Source organism: Notolepis coatsorum (genome assembly GCF_963971535.1).
Source record: "Notolepis coatsorum genome assembly, chromosome: 5".
NCBI classification, from domain to species: domain Eukaryota; kingdom Metazoa; phylum Chordata; class Actinopteri; order Aulopiformes; family Paralepididae; genus Notolepis; species Notolepis coatsorum.
Window position 1 is genome coordinate 114,821,183 of NC_140169.1, and position 21,144 is coordinate 114,842,326.

The window sequence follows — 21,144 nt, forward strand, 5'->3', positions numbered from 1 at the left end:
AAAAGGACTGTTTTGGAAGAGGAATTCGATCTGGAACCATAACTGGGACTGATCCCTGGTCTGGTGCTTGAGTTGGAGCTGGAATATCTCCCACTCTCCCTGTCTATATAAATAATCCCGTGGTAGGCACAGTCTGTTTGGCATGTGTATCAAAAAACACTCCACGTCCACTCGGTCGCCTTGTAATTGCTAAATAAATAAACCTGCAGAAACGTTGATAGAATTGTACTAATAGCCTTACATGGAAAACATTTATGTTATAGAAAATGACAGTCACCTCAGTCAGTCATGGGTGGGCTGTTTTTCTGCCCATCGCTTGCGAGCTGGTCTTAGAAACGCATCTCGCCCTCGTCCCCCCCCCCCCCCGCTGTGGGAGACGCGGCCTAGCTGGTGGTGTTGTCTCGCAGCCGGCCCGGTGGTGATAATGGCCCGCCAGTCTCTCCCAGATCCGGTTACGCCGTTGAGGACACAGAAGGAGCTCTGTATTTAGCAGGAGTTTCAATCCACTGTAAGCCTAGACCGTAACAGAACCACCACTTTCCCTCCGCCGGCCCGTCAGGAAACACATTGGGTTTCAATGTTGACCACGTATCATGCAGGCTACGGTATACAGATGTTGTAGCACTGACTGAGGATAGATGCATGATAGATGCATGTGCCGGAGCCTCCTGTGATGGTACTACTGTCGATCCCCCCCCATTGCTAAGTCGTTCCTTATCTTCATTGGGGAAAGTCTGGGGGTGTTGCAAAATATGGATTTGATGGTGTTTTTTCTTCTTGATCTGTGAAGCCCATGGGGGCATTTTTGTTGTGATTTCGGGCTATACAAATGCATTTAATTTGATTTGATTTGATACTACTGTACCAGTGTTGGCTTGATGGAGGCAAAGATAATGAGTCCATTTAAAGAATCTCCTACAGTACTATCAAAGGAAAGGTAGCACACCGCTGAAAAGCGAGCAAGTGTAGCATATCAGAGCCATGACCCCACTTTGCTGATCAGCTTTCAAGAAGGAATGTTAAACCTGCTGTCCACGAAGCACGAGTTCAGCGGCCAAAAGGACGTGTTCATGTGTATGTGTGTGTGTGTGTGCGTGCGTGCGTGCGTGCGTGCATGCATGTTTGCATATGAGTTGAACATTGTTATAAAATAGGTCTTGTGTGTCTTTGTCCATGAGCCTGTGTAAGCATTCAGCATCGAGCATGGTGTATGAGTCTGATAGAAGCATCCATCATGGTGTATGAGTCTGATAGAAGCATCCAACATGGTGTATGAGTCTGATACAAGCATCCATCATGGTGTATGAGTCTGATAGAAGCATCCATCATGGTGTATGAGTCTGATAGAATCATCCAGCATGGTGTATGAGTCTGATAGAAGCATCCAACATGGTGTATGAGTCTGATAGAAGCATCCGGCATGGTGTAACGTCAGTCAGTCAGTCAGTCAGCCAGTTAATCAGTAAGTCAGCCAGCCAGTCAGCCAGCCAGCCAAGTTACTCAGTGAGTCAGCCATTCAGTCAGTCAGTCAGTCAGTCAGTCAGTCAGTCAGTCAGTCAGTCAGTCAGTCAGTCAGTCAGTCAGTCAGTCAGTCAGTCAGTCAGTCAGTCAGTCAGTCAGTCAGTCAGTCAGTCAGTCAGTCAGTCAGTCAGTCAGTCAGTCAGTCAGTCAGTCAGTCAGTCAGTCAGTCAGTCAGTCAGTTATTCAGTAATTCGTACAGTCAGTCATGGACTTGGACCAGATGAGCACACAGATTTTCACAGTCCGAATGACCTCACAACACACACACACACACACACACACACACACACACACACACACACACACACACACACACACACACACACACACACACACACACACACACACACACACACACACACACACACACACACACACACACACACACACACACACACACACACACACACACACACACACACACACACACAGCCACCCACCCCATTGTATATGATACCTCTTAAAATAGTACAGAATGATTGAACAGAGTGCAGTCTACCACCAGGTACCAAATGTAAATGTTTCAATCTAGTGTCTCGTTAAGTCAGGTGTAGAGGACATTTGACAGAAAGGTATCTCAAAACAGCTCAACCTCGCTTAGAATATGTAAATAAAGTACTAATCGACCACAGGAAAAAGGTACATATTGTACGTTATGTTATAGCCATAAGTAATATATTGACGTATTTACAAAATAAGTACATATAATACATATTACAAATATTTAAACTTTTTAGGTTTTCAGAAAACCTCTGCCAAACCCTAACCCTAACCTTAACCACACTGTTACCATAACTGTTACCAAACTAACCATAATCGTCGAACCCTAACCCTAACCTTAACCCCAACTTAATATCTTAACCATAACCATTAAACAAACATTAAAACTAATCTTAACTGTAACCATAATCATAGTATTGTCACAGTTCCTACCTGGTTACTCCCTCTCTCTCTCTCTCTCTCTCTCTCTCTCTCTCTCTCTCTCTCTCTCTCTCTCTCTCTCTCTCTCTCTCTCTCTCTCTCTCTCTCTCTCTCTCTCTCTCTCTCTCTCTCTCTCTCTCTCTCTGTCTCTCTCTCTCTCTCTCTCTCTCTCTCTCTCTCTCTCTCTCCTGCTCTCTCGTTAAGTCAGGTGTAGAGTGGAGCAGCTGATTGACGTCTGTGGGCCAATTACGTCAGTGATATAACCCCGCCCCAGATGTCATGAGGCTGCCAGATCGTAATTTCGTATTTCCCAGTTAGTCGTGTTATTCTGCTCTCTCGTATTGTTCTCTAGTACATTGTTCTTCGACCGTGTCTAACTGTCCTTGTTGTCCTCCCTGGCTCTTCACCCTGTTCTCTGGTGTTACGACCCTGGCTCAAAGGCACGCAACATATGTGCAAAACCGACACCAAAACCCGTGTTTAACCCAAAAAGCCTACTTTAACAATGAAATACTGATACAAACTAAAGAACCAAGAATAGAAGACCGTGATAACTCTCTGTTAACCCACACTCCTCTAACCACAGACCCTGCATGTGTGACTCAAGGGCTGGTTTTAAAGCTGCCAGCAGGTAACCAATCAGCAGCAATTAGCTAATTAGCAGCCCTCACCTGCATGCCCAGTGACACAGGAGCAAACAAGGTCATGGTACATAACACATCCCCCACCAAACTGGTTGCCCAAGAGGCAACCACACACATCAAACCCAAAAAAAAAAAAAAAAAACTGTGACCCATTAGTTGTCAGGGCCACTACCACAACAGCGATAACGGGCCGGCCCCTGTCGAACACGACCACCAACCATGTTGTATGCACCCCACTGTGGAACATTTGCCAATGCTGTGTAAAACAAAAAACAACCCTGTCCCGACACTCGGGCAAGCTAGACCTCACAAAAGGTTCCGCCACTGCGGTACATGGCTGCAGTGGGGCAGGCGCCTCCTCCCCTGAGGCGTAAGACTTAGGACCCCGTCGACCAACCAAGACCTCATCATATATGAGCCCCCTTTCAACAGGCCCCTCCACCGATACCGACCTGTCAAAAATAGACTGCAAACCAAAATCAATCTGAGAACTAATCTCACTGCGCTCAACAGGACAGAACACAGAAAAACAAAAACCATAGATCTCTGATACCACCGCGCCCATCTCCATCCCACCTGGCACTGGTAGTTCAGGATACTGCAAACCGTGAACATCCAGAGTAGGATGTACCGCCTCAGGTACAGCCCCACCGTCCCTGGAACATGGCAATACATCAGTCACAAAAGCGTCTGGAACACCATCTAAAATGGCGTCACCCAGAATAACATTGTCCTGATCAAAATGGCTGCCACTCAACAGACCAGGTCGTGAAGGCGGCTCCTGCTCCACAGGACACAGGTAATTAGGTTGACCATCACACCTAGTGCATGGCAGAGAATCAGTGTGGACACGTGGATCAATGTCAGAATCATCAACTGACATACTGGGACCATCCCTGCCCACAAGTGAAACATTAGGGACAATAGAGCTACTGTGGGAAGGCTGGCAGCCTAAGTCAGGCCTAGTAGCCTCTTCAACTAGAACGGTGTCACATGAATCAACAGCACCTCTCATAGCATCCTTCCCACACTCATCCTCCAATTCGTTTGTGGCCTCAGCCACCGTACAGGCTGGGAAGACCTTGAGACACTGCACTGCCAGATCATCTCCTACCACATGCCTCTCCGTCACGCATGTCAACCCTGGTTTCACCACCGGGCCTAACACAAAGGCACAATCAAGAGAATCATTATGCAGAGGTACATCCACAGTGTGCTTTCCAAACAGGTACACATTTCAATTCAACAAAGAATGTGTCACTAAGTGTAATGTCCCAAGTCGAAGTATCAACAACATCACTTTTGTCCTTTGACATTTCCCGTGTCACAGCACACACAGGGAACACTCCTGGATGTTTCTGTGCCAGCTCATTAGGGACCTCAGAAACCACAGGAATGGGAGTTACAACTGGAGTAGCCAACACTTTGTCACCAGCCAAATCATTCCCTAGAATGAAGGACACCCCCCTTATGGGAATGTGAGAACATACCCCCACAACAACATTGCCTGATACTAAGGGAGAATTGAGCGTGACCTCATGCAAAGGTGCATCCACAAATCCACCCCCAAAGCCCCGAACAACGACACCGGAACGCAAAGAAGAGTTTCCTGAAAACGGCAAAACCCCCTCCAGAATGAGGGACTGAAAAGCACCGGAATCTCTCCAAATTGTTATAGCCTGTTTGGACTCTAGTGCATTAGTCAGGGAAACAAATCCATCCATCATAAATCTTGAGGAACCCTCGAGCTCTTTGTCCACACGTTTGATACTTCCCCCATCACCATCTAACATTGGCATAGGTGTTCTGCATATGGTTTCTACCAGAGCCACCGTTCTGAAATTTTTCTGCTCAAGCACCGGGCACCCAGCAACGATATGACCAGGTTCTTTACAGTAGAAACAGATAATCCCTTCTGGGAATGCACCAGCAGAACCACCCCGCCTAGGAGGTGAAGTTAACTGACCAGCAGACACAGGTTTTGGGAAACGGCCCCCCTGAACAGGACGCCTATCCCTGGACTCAACACGGTAGTCCTCCAAAAAAACAGACTTGTGTGTCAACACAAACTCATCAGCGAAGACAGCGGCGTCGCCTATCTTCGATACCCTACGCTCGTTTAGATGAGTGGAAACGGTATCAGGAACACATCTTTTAAATTCCTCTAGGAGAATCAACTGTCTAAGCTGCTCTCTTGACTCTGCTTTCTGAGAAGTGCACCACCTGTCAAACAGGTTCTCCTTCTCTCTTCCAAATTCAACATAAGACTGTCCTTCCGACCTGCGATAGGCTCTAAAACGCTGACGATAGGCCTCGGGGACCAACTCATAAGCCCTCAATATGGAAGCTTTAACAAGCTCATAGTCAGCGCTTTGTTCAAGGGACAGAGCAGTATAGGCTTCTTGCGCCCTACAAACAAGAACACATTGCAGCAGCAGTGTCCAGGCTGTATCAGGCCACTTCAATGTGGTTGCCACCCGTTCAAAAAGGGGAAAATATCTTTCCACCTCTTTCTCAAAAAAAGGAGGCACCATCCTAATATTCCTGCCTACATCAAAACCGGAACGCAACTGCAGAGCCCCCGCCTGTAAGGCAGCATGCTTAAATTCAAGCTCCTTCTGCGCACGCTCGTGCTCCAGCAACATGTGTTTCTCCTTAAGCTCACACTCCTGCTCACGCTCTTTAAGCTCACGCTCCTCTCTCCTCTCCTTAAGCTCACGCTCCTTAAGCTCACGCTCACGCTCATGCTCACGCTCCTCTCTCCTCTCCTCACGCTCTTGTAGCAGCTGTCTTTCCTTAAACTCCAACTCCCTAAGCCTTCACTCACCCTCCGCACCAGATAGCAGCGGAGACGCGTCAGACAAAGTAGGCTCCTCCACCCTCGCCACAAGCACCTGCTCCCTAACGAGCAAAACCCTCAAAGCACTCAAGGCAGTCGGTTTCAAACGTTTCTCACTGGGAGTAAGCTCTACCTTGTAGTGCACAGCAAGCTCCAGAAGCTGTTCTTTGGAAAACCTCTCCAACATGTCATGCGAAGGGCGATCAACAAAATCCCTAATGGAAGCCATCTTTTTTTCACCAGCGCCACAACCCGTTCACTTTAGAGTCACCAAAAAACTGCCAAAAGCACCCTAGCATACACACAATCTACCTAAAGAACCACCAAAGAGTCACTAAAGAAACACTACAGAACCACTGAAAAACCACCGAAGAACCACGAAGAACCACTGAAGACCCACTAAAGAGCCACTGAAGAACCACTGAAGACACACTACAGAACCACTGAAGAACCACTGAAGAACCATAAAGAATGCTAATGCAGGGGAGCTCCAGTAGCTCACCACGTACCTCGAGCGCTATTTCGGCGCCGGGGACAACCGTGCTCGTCACGGATCTGGGGTTTAGCGAGTTCGAATCCCGGACTGCAGCCGTGCCTTTCCCAGAGTGTCTTCCCCCCCATCTCTACCCCTTCAGCCTGTTTCTGTCGGTCATTATTGACCAGAGTAAATGCGATAAACGCAAAAAAGAGCCAGGGGAATGGCCAAAGTAAAAAAAAAAAAAAAAAAAAAATGCTAATGCCAATACTAATAACCATAAAGGGACGCGGTGGAAATGTGTGCTCTACTGAGCGCACCTTTCTAATTTGCAAAAATAAATAAAAAAAACAACCACCCTGAAATAAATAGATGTGCCATACGCGCAGGAGGTCAGGTGCTAACAGGTAGGCTATCCAAACACTCAAAACAAACAAAATAAATACAACAAACAAATTCAAACAGGTGCCCCTTCTAACCTGATATGACTACTTACGCTTCTACATCTAAACTGCAGTCAAAACGGCCCACCACATGTCTACCCTAAAAAAACACTAAATCAGGCCCTACCACACTACCTGTGTTTTCTGGCACCCTATCCTACCTACCCTTAAACTAATGCCCTGTAGACCTAACCGTCTTCAACCACACCTGCTACCAGCCAGAGATCATATTTGACCATCCACCCGTCAAGTACATGGTATGGTACAAGACAAGTAGATGGTACTAATCACTTCTCTGACTGCCCCAGGAGTATGTGGTGCACAGGAAGCTAACCAACAACCAGAAAATAATGTACCTATCTACATGTGGTGTGCACTAAACTATATATTTTAACAGCATTAAGTAGTCACATCAAATTACAAACAAATAAGGGCATACTCACCTGTTTGATGAACGGCTCCAGACCCCACGTTACACAATATGTAACGAACACCACCCACACCATAGCACCATGACACACCATGCAAAACACAACAAACAAAAAACACCAAACAATTTCTAGGGGTAAATATCCCGGACGAGCGCCCAACTGTTACGACCCTGGCTCAAAGGCATGCAACCTATGTGCAAAACCGACACCAAAACCTGTGTTTAACCCAAAAAGCCTACTTTAACAATGAAATACTGATACAAACTAAAGAACCAAGAATAGAAGACCGTGATAACTCTCTGTTAACCCACACTCCTCTAACCACAGACCCTGCATGTGTGACTCAATGGCTGGTTTTAAAGCTGCCAGCAGGTAACCAATCAGCAGCAATTAGCTAATTAGCAGCCCTCACCTGCATGCCCAGTGACACAGGAGCAAACAAGGTCATGGTACATAACATCTGGCTCTCGATAAGAGGTGCTCTGACCCCTGCCTGCCTGACAACTCTCCTTGCCTTTTCCTGGAACGTTTGATCCCTGCCTGGCTGACTACCCTGTACCCGTTTTGACCCCTGTCTGGCTGACTATCCTCCCATACCCGTGTATCGACTCCTGCCTCTCTGACTCTCCTCCTCTCTGAATTCCTTCGTAACTCGATTTGCGTACTTATTCGGCATTTTTGAACGGCTTTGAATTGTAAATTCGTTGTAGGTGTCCGCCCGTGTTTTCAATAGCTGTCTCTGGGATACGTCATTGGGGATTGCCAATACTACAGACATCCGTGGAATTAAATAATTATAATGATAATAAATACAACAATATTTCATTAACAATTACGTTTTGCATTTATAGTCCTGATTCAATGAGGCATAGTGAGAATTACACACACACACTGCAAACTAAACTAAACCGATCGCCGCGGATATAGCTACTGTTAGTGGAATATACTGTATGCCATATACTATCTTCTTCTCTATGATATTATTTGTAGGGCTGTCAGTTTATCGCGTTAATTAGATAAATTAATTACACAGCAAATTATCGCATTATGAAAATGTACTCAAAATTAAATTAAGATAATTTTTATTTTTATTTAAAAAAAAAAAATCTCATTCATTCCATAAGAACGTAGAATACACATTTACAGACATTTTTAATATGGTCCATTTGCATGTTCTTGGTATCTGATTCTAGGGACATCTATGGATCTCAGGGAATGTATTCCCAGTGTCAGAAATACTGTGTCTGTTACTAGGCTTGAGTAAATTGTAATGAACCAAATGAGAATATCAATTAAATGTTTTCTTTCTTTGACTGTGAATAACACCATGCTAAAATTGACCAGACCTGAAAAATCTAAGCAAATGAATACATGGAAGATGATTAAACAGAAGGTTTTGTAGATACAGTACTGAATTCTGCCATCCGGACACATGCCATTTGAAATATAATTATAGAATATAGAATATCAGGCCTAAAATGGTTATGCGATTAAAATGTGATTAATTAGATTAATTAATTACAAATCCTGTAATTAATTAGATACATTTTTTTAATCGCCTGACAGCACTAATTATTTGTTGTTGGTTTGATGTATTCCTATTGCTAGAACTAAATAAATGCGTGGAGAAGCGGCTTAGTGAGGCAGCCTCAGCGCACGAGCACACACACACATACATACACACACGCATACTGTATACGTGTGAAATTAATCGTTCTAGCAAAGTAGACTTCTATTATTCTAATGACTTGTTTTATTAGGTATTATAGTAGTAAGTCCTACTGTAGAACATGACATATTAGCATGCCATCTCATTTAGTACTGTCAATACTGACATTTGCACTCTGGTTGGATGGTGTATTGTACTTGTGCTGTATAATGACAATACATTTGAATCTAATCTCATTTTGAGATCAGTCACAAATCGCTTCCGCACTACCTGTTGAATGGGTCAGTATGGTGCAGATGCTCTGCTGTTTTGCACATGCCTCCATCGCCTTATAAGGCGTGTCTGTATGCAAATGTTTGTGTACGAGAACAAGAAACTTTGCAGTTTAAGAATGAGTGATGTATTTCATTCATGGGAACCCAGCTGCGAAGATTTTGGCCACTTATGGAGACTGAGGATTTTTGTAAATTTGTTTGTATGACATTTTTACCAAGATATTTACAAAGGTACTTATGAACATGTTTGAGAATGAGGACCATTGTCGGTTCGACTCCCAGTCATAGTGTTTTGGACTTTTGTCGATATGTAAATAATATATTACTTATGGCTATAACATGAAGTACATTATGTACCTTTTTTCCTGTAGGTTGTTTTTCACATTTTATGACAAGACTGCGTTGCTCAAAAGGATGCCTGGATAGAGAAAGCATGTAATTCCGCGCCGCCAGACACCTGAAGCACTCCGCAGAGACGCTGATTATCTTCCCTCCTCCTTTTGCCTGTTCCATTGAAATAGAACAGGGGCAAGTAAAAAAAGAAGAGAGATGAAAGAAAAAGAAGAGACCGAGGGGGAGAGACACGGAGACAATCAGGGAGAATCTATTCAGACAAGAGTTAGGGGAGATGCGAGGTCTGGCGGGAGAACGGATTTGGTTTTGGTCGGTTTGGATCCGTTTCTGAGATACGGGAAAAGTGCTGTTCTTAACTGTTATTGAACGGAGGAACGTTGCTGTAAGGTTCGCCCCTGAGACCAGGAGGCCAACAACAGCAGCCCTGCTCAATCACATGGATTTCCGTTTGCCTTTCGCAGAACAGAGCACACAAATTGATGGCAAACTATAGGATCGAATCTACAACTAGAAGGTCTCGCTTTTCTACCCACGTGGGCGGGTGCAAATTGTAAAAGAAGAGAGAAACAGATTCTCCAAATAATGTCAAGAACCATGAATAATAATGTTATTGCCACTGTTAAATTAGAAAAGGAACATTTTGGGAGCAGAAAAACAGAACACAGTGCAGACTTTCATCTTTTTTTCCTCTCCTAATGTTTCGCATGTAGCACCCGTCCAGAAAACACTGTAGCCTTAGAGCCAATTGAGTCCAATGCTCCGTTTGCTGTCAATCATCTTGTCCAACCAAGCCAGTGGCAGAATGGCAGGTGCTAGGTGCGGACAAAACACCAGGCGTGATGTGTATCATGTGATAAATAAATCACTACCCCCTGTCACCCAGAGTGATATTGCTGGCTGTGGCCATGGACAGCTTTGTGAGATAATCCTCAGAGATATATGCCCACACAACGATGCCCATTACTAAGGATTTTCCGACAAAAGTAAACTTTTATCAGGGGATAAAGGTATGAACTGAACCAATGCGTTTCATCATTCACCAAAAACGCCCTGTCAAAGGCCAGACAGGTTGCTTCTATCCCCAGGCCATCAGGATGATCAATGACTCTATGCAACACTAGCCCAATCCATCTACATTCATTGCACACACATCCACATGCACACACTCACTTTAAATAAACACTCACCTTTAACATTCACTTCAGACACTTTAAACACTTTTAACACTACACCATATTTTATCTATGTATTACAAAAAGATTTGCATTACATCCATACCTAATGTTTGCCTTTTGTACTTTAGTTTGTATATTGTATATTGTGTATTTTTATACAATATTATTGATCTCGCCGATGGTTCAGGGAGGCGCAATGTGCCGTTTTCAGATGGAGTGGAAATGATGTCCATGATTCAGGCCATGCAAAACACTCTAATCTGGGAATTAACGCCCCAAATTAGAGTGTCAAGGTTCTGAGGTGATATATACGCCCTGGCCTTGTTCTCCCCCCGCGTGTCCTCATAGTCCGGCGGGTTCGTCTGTGTCGTCGGCGGTCCCGGAATGGTGTGAAGTGGATGATTATTAGCAAACATGCTTTGTTTACCAGACCCTCGGTGAGAATGGTGATTTATTTCTGGAGCCATCCGGCTAGATGAGGGTGTGTTTCATGTCACCCTGACAAGGCAGGCCATTCTAATCAACCTGAATCATGGCGGGGCGGACACATGCTAATTAGCCCCACTGGCAGTGAGATAAGGACATTGTACCATAGCCGTGCTTGGTTGTGTGTGTGTGTGTGTGTGTGTGTGTGTGTGTGTGTGTGTGTGTGTGTGTGTGTGTGTGTGTGTGTGTGTGTGTGTGTGTGTGTGTGTGTGTGTGTGTGTGTGTGCGTGTGCGTGTGCGTGTGTGTGTGTGTGTACGTGTGTACGTGTGTGTACGTGTGTGTGGGAGAGAGAGTGTGTGTCTATCTGCCTATAAGTATGTGTTTGTTGGCAGTGATGCTGTACTGTATATGAATCATAACCGAGAAACTGAAGTGAGCCTGGACACCCCAGTGGGCCAGGGTGACGTGAGGTCACAGAGGGGGTCAGACAAACACGCCCGCGCACTGGAACACGTCTGCGGGCGCCGCAATGCCCTTGGAACTCTAAAACGGCATGCCAAGACATTTGAGCGGTTAATTGCCTTCTGAGAGAGTATCATAGGAATTCAAAACAGTTTATACAGTAAGAGACAGAGAGGACCCTGTAACCAGCTTCAACATCTGCGGCCTATTTCGAGACAATCTATGCGGAACGGGACCGTGTCTCAATCTGATGATAATAACCGACCGAGAGCCGCGACCGAGAGCGAGAGCATCACGCATCTGAGTTATGGAGCGAACCTGTGCCGTCCGGAAGTTCATATACCGAGGTAAATCCAGCCAATAGTTGTTGCCAATATCCAGATTGAACATCTCATCTTGGTGAGTGTGTGTGTGTGTGTGTGTGTGTGTGTGTGTGTGTGTGTGTGTGTGTGTGTGTGTGTGTGTGTGTGTGTGTGTGTGTGTGTGTGTGTGTGTGTGTGTGTGTGTGTGTGTGTGTGTGTGTGTGTGTGTGTGTGTGTGTGTGTGTGTGCGTGCGTGTGTGTCTCTGTGTGTCTGTGAGTGTGTGTGTGTGTGTGTGTGTGTGTGTGTGTGTGTGTGTGTGTGTGTGTGTGTGTGTGTGTGTGTGTGTGTGTGTGTGTCTGTGAGTGTGTGTGCGTTTCCCTTTTCCTTGAAATATTGATGAGAAAAACAACGATAAATTACACAGACACAGAAAGATAACCCACCCCCTTCCTCCATCCGTCCCTCCCTCTGTCCTTCCTTTCCTTCATCCTTCCCTCTCTCCCTCCTTCCCTTTATCCCCCCTTTGATCCGTCCATCCCGTCCTTCCTTCCTCCCACCAGACAAGGCAGAGCCCCCGGGGGAGCATTTGACACGTAACAAATATTGAACGGTGTCATTGATTGTCATTGCTGCTTGGCCCGGGCGGTTTATAATGATATTTATTTAGGTTCAGTTTAACCGTTACTGTGGCAACAACTATTCTTTCCCGGGCATGCGGCAAACGCATGCACCTATGCACACACACAATGCAAGAAAAGGCACACACATGCACATGCAAGCATCCACGCTCCCCCACGGACATGCACACAGTGAGCATGAAAACCATTACACACTGCTAATCCATCTCCATGGCCAATCCATGTTAATTGTGTGTGTGTGTGTGTGTGTGTGTGTGTGTGTGTGTGTGTGTGTGTGTGTGTCTCTATTGTCTAGGGGGTAAATACCAATCACCAATGGACAGAGAGTTATAATTATATGATTGATAGGCTGAAGCCTTTACTGTGCTTCCCTTGAAGGCTTCCCTTCACCTATCCATTGTAATTGAACATGTACATATTCAGAGCCTGGTCATTATCACCCCTTTGGAGAGACTCTCTAATTCTTAACATTAGAACTTATCTCTACCCTGTGGTATTATTGAAACCCGTTTTGTATTTGATACACGCTCCTGCATCTCTGTTGCTGCTGAACGCGCCTTCGTTTTGTATCCATCAGCAGCGGGGCCTTCATGCAAAACATCCTTGAAGGTGACGACAAGAAGGAAATGCTCAGGGAATAAACCGTGCTTGTCCAAATGCAGAATAATGTCCAGTATCAACCCTTCGTCTCGCTTGACATCTTCCTTTGGTTGAATCGCATCTGTCTTCGTTTCTGCTGGCCTCTCACCCTGCACACATAAATCAACTCTCTTTTCGTTTATTTTAATTTCCTTTCTTTTTCATCTCCTCTCTCCTCTCATCTTATCTTTATCCCTCCCTCCTCCCTCCCTCTTCTCCTCCTCCTCTCCTCAGCAATGTGATCGCTCCCATCACAGCCCGGGGTGCATCTCTGCTATCGCCCCCCCCCCCCCCCCCCCCCCCCATCCCCTCCAGTAATGGATTTTCTACGGCTTGCACAGCACCCCGCCACCCCTCCGCACCTCCCCTCACCCCCCCCCTCACCCCATCACCCCATCACCTAGTCATTCTCTTCTCTGTGAGCCCCATTTCTATAAGCTGTTTAGAAATGCATGAATCCTCTCAGTGGTATTTTACTGACTCTATCATCACTCAGCCCCACTATCCCCAGACAGAGCATCAGTATGTGACCCTCTCTCTCTCTCTCTCTCTCTCTCTCTCTCTCTCTCTCTCTCTCTCTCTCTCTCTCTCTCTCTCTCTCTCTCTCTCTCTCTCTCTCTCTCTCTCTCTCTCTCTCTCTCTCTCTCTCTCTCTCTCTCTCTCTCTCTCTCCTCCTATTTCACACAGCAGTCAATCCACCGGGGGCCATTGCTGCTACATAACAACAACCCATCCGCAGACTATTTGAGCCAAACAGAGTTATTATGCGGGTCCGGGCAGATAAGGATAACGTTTACTGTTGCAATCATAATTTTCATAAGTGTGAGGTTTTGACCTGCACGCACGCACACACGCACATGCACACACACACACACACACACACACACACACACACACACACACACACACACACACACACACACACACACACACACACACACACACACACACACACACACACACACACACACACACACACACACACACACACACACACACACACACACACACACACACACACACACACACACACACACACACACACACACACACCACAAATACAACACATTCCTCTGGCTCCCTTCTCATCACTCAGTTTGACTTAGGCGTGAAAGAAACACGGGTGGATATGGCCTGGCAGTTGATATATTGAATAAAGTGCTCTATGGCTACATTCACACTGCAAGACTTACTGCACAATTCTGCTGTTGCCCAGATTCCAATATCAGATTCCTGTGTGGAACCGATCACGCTCCTGAATTGACCCGCAAGTGCAAATGACGTAAATGGACATAAAGAATTGATCTGAGTCACATACTCAGATACACATATGAGCAAAATGATCTGATTTGCGAAAGTAGCCTATTCTTGCCTGGTGAGGGAAAATGGGTGTTTTGGGGTGTTTTTCAATGTATGTGATGTATAGATTGGGGGGAGATGGTAGCATCTAAAGGTGCCAGGTCAGAGAGGTCGAAATGTGTTTGCCTTAGCAGACGGTGGTGGAATAGCGGTCTGGTGGCTGACAGCTCACTGCCAGCGAGCAGAATGTTTTGAATTCCCTAGTACATCAACATTGATAACAGCAGCACAGGGCACACTGAATAGAGCGATGGAGGTTTTGACAGTAATGAAACGTTTTAATGGTGTGAAATGTTATTAGCAGTTGTCATGACAGCGCGTCGCATGACAACCAGAAGAGGGGCGGGCCGTCGTTGCTATGACGGAGATCCTATAAAGCTGACAGTGGTTCCGGGTAGGGGCAGACTACAATCAGACCAAAGGAACGAATCCCACAGGAGGGAAGAAACCATCAGAGACTCTCATCCCTCTCACCCTCGCCGGTGGGGGGGGGGGGGGGGGGAATGACACATCATCATTAGCTTCGGCTAACGGGAGAAGGGTTCTGGCTAGACAAGGCCTGAGCCACCATTGGACTGAATAACAGCGGAGACGATAGCAATGAAAATACAATCTGATAACGTCTGGGCTGAGGTTTCTGTTTATTGAATAAACAACGCTCTTTCAAGAAAGGTATGCTGTCTGAGGGTCAAATTCTTACGAAGGTGGAGAATTATTATGGTTTGCGGATTGCACTAACGGGGAATGATAAGATTGTACAGCTAGTATATGAGACGTCAGGATCATTAAAAGTACACAACGCAGAGGGATTGGATGGAGAGATGATAACACAAGAAGACGTGATACTGGCCGATTGATCAGAATCTAACACTGGGAAACAACCCATCTTCTGTGAGTTCATGTCTGAGTTCATATCTGGCTTATGTCATGCTGTCACATAGTATGTCACTTTACCGCAAGTCTTAACTCATTGAGCGCCATTAACGAGATATCTCGTTTCTGAGAACCAACGCTTGAGCACCAATAACGAGATATCTTGTTTTTAGTTCCTTTTTCCTTTTTTTCTATTTTCTTATTTTAACACTCGCCCTTTGTGAGTGTGCCTGGGACCTGAAATGACGATTGAATCCCGGAGGTGGCAGTATCGCCTACCTTATGAACTGCATGGGCCAGTTCAGTGAGAGCAACCAAAGCACTAGGGATCACTAGGGAGTGAGCAGCAGTGAGCAAACTACAGCCATCTAACGTTCGACAATGGCGATCGCCTAGACTAGAGCAAACTATTGGATATTATGAAGAAGAAGACAAAACGTATTATATGGATGATGATTATGGATGATAAGGTGCGTTTCCACCAGACTATGTTGGACTCAGCACTTCTGGTAAATCATAAAAATACTATAGTCAAACCGGCCGATGAGGAAACCTATTGGGCTCTGTGGTATAGTCTGGCCCGAGCAGACTATAGAAGAAGAAGACAACGGATGAGGGCCACCCATTCCTGTTCTGATCCAAGACACTTGGAGCGAGGGTGGAGTACCTGCTGACAAAGGTAACATCTATTTTACGTCTATTTTACCGAACCCCATCATAAAACATGCTTTTGTAATGATCGCAGTGTCGGAAAACGACCCTCCCCCCCGATGGCTTTGTGAAGAAACATGGTCGTGTTTACCTTTGACCTGGCAATAATATAGGTTTCAGGCGAGCAGCCGCGAGCCGCGAGTTGATACTTCAACATTTTGGTTATAAAGGCTTCTTCTAGACTGTAGTCAAACGTACAGCCAACTTCTAGAATGAGAACCTATTCTCATTAACAACAACAACACCGGGGGTGTTTGCTGAAATATCAGAGAACAGTGAATTGTCACTACACATATTGAACATACATGGCTTCACACTGGTGTGCTTATACAGCACTGTTGCAGGTGACCTGAATGTGGAAATGACCCTGTCTGCAATCAGATCCACGATCCTATCATGCCTACAAATGTAGAGCCCTCTGTATGCATGACAACCATTGAGGATGTGAGACATGGTTTCAGTCGTCTGTTCGTGACCGTGGTGTATGCAGTGTGGGCTATGACTACCAGGGAGCCAGATGGAAAGGTTGAGCTTCACACACACACACACACACACACGCACATGCACACGCACACACATAGACACACAAACACACATAGACACATGCACACACAGACACATGCACACACATACACACGCACACATAGACACACACACACACACACACACACGCACACACACATGGGGTGATAGTGGCTCAGGAGGTAGAGTGGTCATCTGGTAATTGGAAGGTTCCCGGTTCGATTGGATAAAATGCTATGTACATTTTTGGATAAAAGCGCTATATAAATTCAGTCGATTTACACATAGACACACACACACGTACGTACAAATAGACACACACACACACACATAGACATAGACACACACGTGCGTACAAATAGACACACACACGCATAGACACACGAACACACGCACACATAGACACATGTACACACATAGACACACACACACACACACACACACACACACACACACACACACACACACAATAGATCAATCAGGAAGGATCGACATAAAATAAATACTAAGGGTAACCTGTGAGTCCATTAGCTTCCACAGACCACAGTACACACCATCCTTACAAACCACAGCCAGTAGCACCCATACAGTACAGACAGACCCATGAATGCAGATAAATAACCATAATATACTGTAGGACTCTGACTGCACCCATCTAAACCCATTGCTAGAAAGAGCAGCGTTTCTGGAGAACAGGTGGCGTGACGCCAAGCCACTACACAGCAGTCATTGTGTTGCACGCTCCACTGCCTCCATGTGCAGATCTATTCAAATCCCTTCCTCCTCAGAGCTGTGGCTGACTCAGGCACAGAATATCTTTATTGTCAAGTACATTTTTACATTAAACTCAAAATCAGTCCTCTGCATTTAACCCATCCTCACTATCTAGGAGCAGTGGGCAGCCACACAGTGAGGCACCCAGGGACCAGCTCCAGTTGTAATGCCTTGGTCAAGGCCAACGACATGAGTATGTACTGTACCTAGCAAGCATGTGTTTTACATAACATGGGAGGAAAGTGGAGTACCCAGCGGGAGAACCCACGCATGGGGAGAGCATGCAACCTCACACAGAAAGGCCTCACACGGGGGCTCGAACCCACAACCTTGATTCAAGCTCAGGACTAGACCCACTTGCACATTTCTGTCCAGAAATAGACTCCTGGGAAACATATATTGTCCTTCCTATTGGCTCATATACCCTTCAAAATTATTGTATTGTTTATAAAAAAAAATAAGTATTTGGTTGAAAAAAAAGAAATTCTTAATTTATTTTCTGCTCTGGGTTTTGGTTTCTTTTGTTTGTTTTTATGACATACAGAGGTGATGTGGCCAGAGGTTATTGGACGTGAGTGTAATTTTACCTTTGGCGTTTTTGTGCATTTTCCGTTTCTGGCGTCCTTGATGTAGGCGATGTCCAGAAGGTCTGTCTCCTGTGAACAGAGAGGGAAGTGTCACTCATTACTGTGCTGCTCATTGGGACACAGACACACTTGAGAAGACATGGAGAAGAGGAGCGACATTTTAACAAAGCCTCCTCCAAAACTGCCACCTGAGGCCCGATATGTTGTTTGTGGGTTTCCAGATTTCCAGAGTGCCCACCATCGCTTAAAAATGCAATTCTTGATCAATTCATGATCACAGCTCCTGGTGTCTTGGTGTCGTATTCTGGAAGGACTTTTCATGTTTATCAATTCTTGAGTGGTCAAAAATGTGTAACAAATGGTATCAACCCAAAAATTGCTGGAACAACTTATGAGAGATACAGTGATTGCCATTATACACTTCAATCATAATGTTCTAAGGACTTATACACTCACACAATATAAAATGTGAATGGGCACCTAACCAAAACACAATGCTTATTATAGATTTACGACTAGAAGAACTTGACACAGTGCTGTGCTATCAGGTTCCCAGCTCTCACTTCTATCTACTGTTGACTGAAATTAGTATTATGGTCTCAGAGGGTTAAAATTCTACTTATTGTCAATCAAGCTACCAAGGTATTTGTATGTTTCTACAACTTCTACCACCTGCCTCTTGGTAGTAGTGCTCTGAGGAGCAGAGGTCTTGCACCTAAAATGAGCATGTCCTTCGTCTTTGCCACATTTAGTTGCAGGAATGCCCTATCACACCAGTGTACAAAACCATCTACAACAGGGCTGTGATCATTTCCATTAATGTGGAGGAGACTGACACATTTTAAAATGTGTCTGTTGTCATGCTGACTGTGGCGATCGTCAGCATACAGAATGTAAACACACCCCATGAGGAGACTGTGGATCCTCTGTGACATCTCCACAGACAAGCCATTCACCCTTACTTAGTTCTGTTGGTTAAAAAGTTAAGAATCCAGCCCATTATGTTAAAATAAAGGCCAACAGAGCTTGTCTTCTAAAATGTGGGGTTGCATTGCATTAAAAGTGGATGAAAAATCAACAAATAAAATCCTAGCATGTGTCTTACTACCTTCAAGGTGTTAAATAAAGTTGGTATGGTTTAGCAGCGTGGCAGCAGCATCTTCTACCCTTAGCGCAAACTATAGCGGGTCAAGAAGATTCTCTGTTTTTGTAAGGAGCGCTGTCTTTCAAACCACTTCTGAAGAGGTCAGAGCACCAAGAGGTCAGAGCACCCTGCCTGAAGTCATTAAGATTGAGGGACAGCTGGAAAATGTAATGAACTAGAAAGGTGCGCTCAGTAGAGTGCAAACAAACACACACAAACACTGACCACTCTCCTTATAGTTATTAGCATTAGTATTAGCAAACACACTGACCAACAGACACACTGATCGCTCTCAAATTATAGTTATTAGCATTAGCATACTAACACTAGACGGTAATAGGAAGCATAGGGCGGGTGATAGGAAGCATAGGAAGCATGTTGGGACGAATATGAAGGACGTTAGGAAGCCTAGGAAGGGTGATAGGAAGCATGTTAGGAAGCATAGGAAGGATGTTAGGATGCATGTTAGAAACGGGTTCCAAGCATCAGAGGCATGGATTATTACAATGGACCATGATGGTAATTAATGAGTGAATACATGTTATGTAATGCATAGGTATAGCAATGACAATAGGTTCACTATGGCATTTCCATGATGTGAACAGGGGCCAGACTGCTGATTCCCTGAGCCTATTTCAATTGACAATAATGGAAATTAATTAAAAGAAAATACTTGTCGTTGATCGATTTGACAAATATTCCAGGATTCACGTCAGCCTACGTGGCAAGTTTCATCCACCACACAGCCTTGTAGTTTGCGAGATAGACAGACATGTGTTCAAAATTGGGGCACAAAATATTCCCATGTAGACTTAATGGGACTGATATATTATGAATGGGACACACACACATACACACACACACACACACAGACACACAAATCACCAGTGGGCACGAGGCTAACCATGTTAGTGGGAGAATGTGAGTGTGTGTGCATGTGTGTGGTCAATGAATCCGGAGGATATTACACTGAACTATAACGAAGCCTCTCTCTCTCAGCCAGTCTCCCAGATGAAAGGAGGACATCATGAATAACATGATTATGATTTAACTAGAGAGCTCCTCTCTCCGTAAACCGCATCTCAAATACCACAGCCGGCCACTCCAATCGGAGGCCTCAGTGATGATCCATTATTGATATGGCGCAGAGTGGAGAACCCATTTCCATTATCCATGCGTTCCATGGAAGCAATGGGGGACGATCACCCAGTCCTGCTGTAAAAAGCACAGATGGGGCCACAAAATATGGGGCACTGAAATATTGACGGGACACAGTAATGAGCAAAGGCTCGTCGCCATTTGGTCCATGGATTAGAAATGAGGAAACGTTTAATTTAGAAATCTGTCCGTCCATTTATCCATCCATCCATCCATCCATCCATCATCCTACTCTCTTTACTGTAACTCTAATTGGCTGAAACCACCCTTATGGCATGCCAGTGCCAGTAATGTGATGTGCAGTTCATTGCACACTTTCTGATGTGCTCATCTCATGCCCCTCGCCCACCAGTTCAGCGTATCCCTCTAATCCGTCCGGTTCTATCTCTCCATCCCTCCGCATGAGGGAAGACATGAGGTGGAACATTGTCAGTTGAGTCCACCCTGTGGTTATCAGAGGAGAATGTGGTCCTACTCCAGTCTCCAGCTGCGGCCTTCGGAATCTCTGCAACATCTCCAGAGGCCATTAGGCTGCCGGGGAAAATTGCACCAATCATTCCTTCCCTATCTCTCCTTCCCTTACCCGTCTGATAGAAGGGGACGAGTGTAAGCAGAATACGTAATCACAAACCATTATTTTTGAACCGTTATGTAAGCAGACCAGTTGACTAAACACACATTCTTATTCACAGCGGCAGCCGCTCCTTGCTAACCGTATATGGTAGCATTAGATTAGACAACATTAGACGATAGGGAATTATTGGTCACGAAGGGTCGGGGGGATAAAATCGTAGAGCCGC

The 21,144-nt window shown here is 45.3% G+C and overlaps 1 protein-coding gene across 1 annotated transcript in view; it reads right to left on the reverse strand.

Annotated features, from left to right (window-relative positions):
* Nucleotides 1–21,144, reverse strand: part of LOC311228313 (1-phosphatidylinositol 4,5-bisphosphate phosphodiesterase beta-1-like) — a 397,421-nt gene that overhangs the window by 279,591 nt on the left and 96,686 nt on the right. Inside the window, exon 3 of the mRNA XM_084314222.1 lies at nt 18,043–18,111. Within this exon, the coding sequence (XP_084170348.1) occupies nt 18,043–18,111 (69 nt within the window). The remainder of the gene's footprint in view (nt 1–18,042; nt 18,112–21,144) is intronic.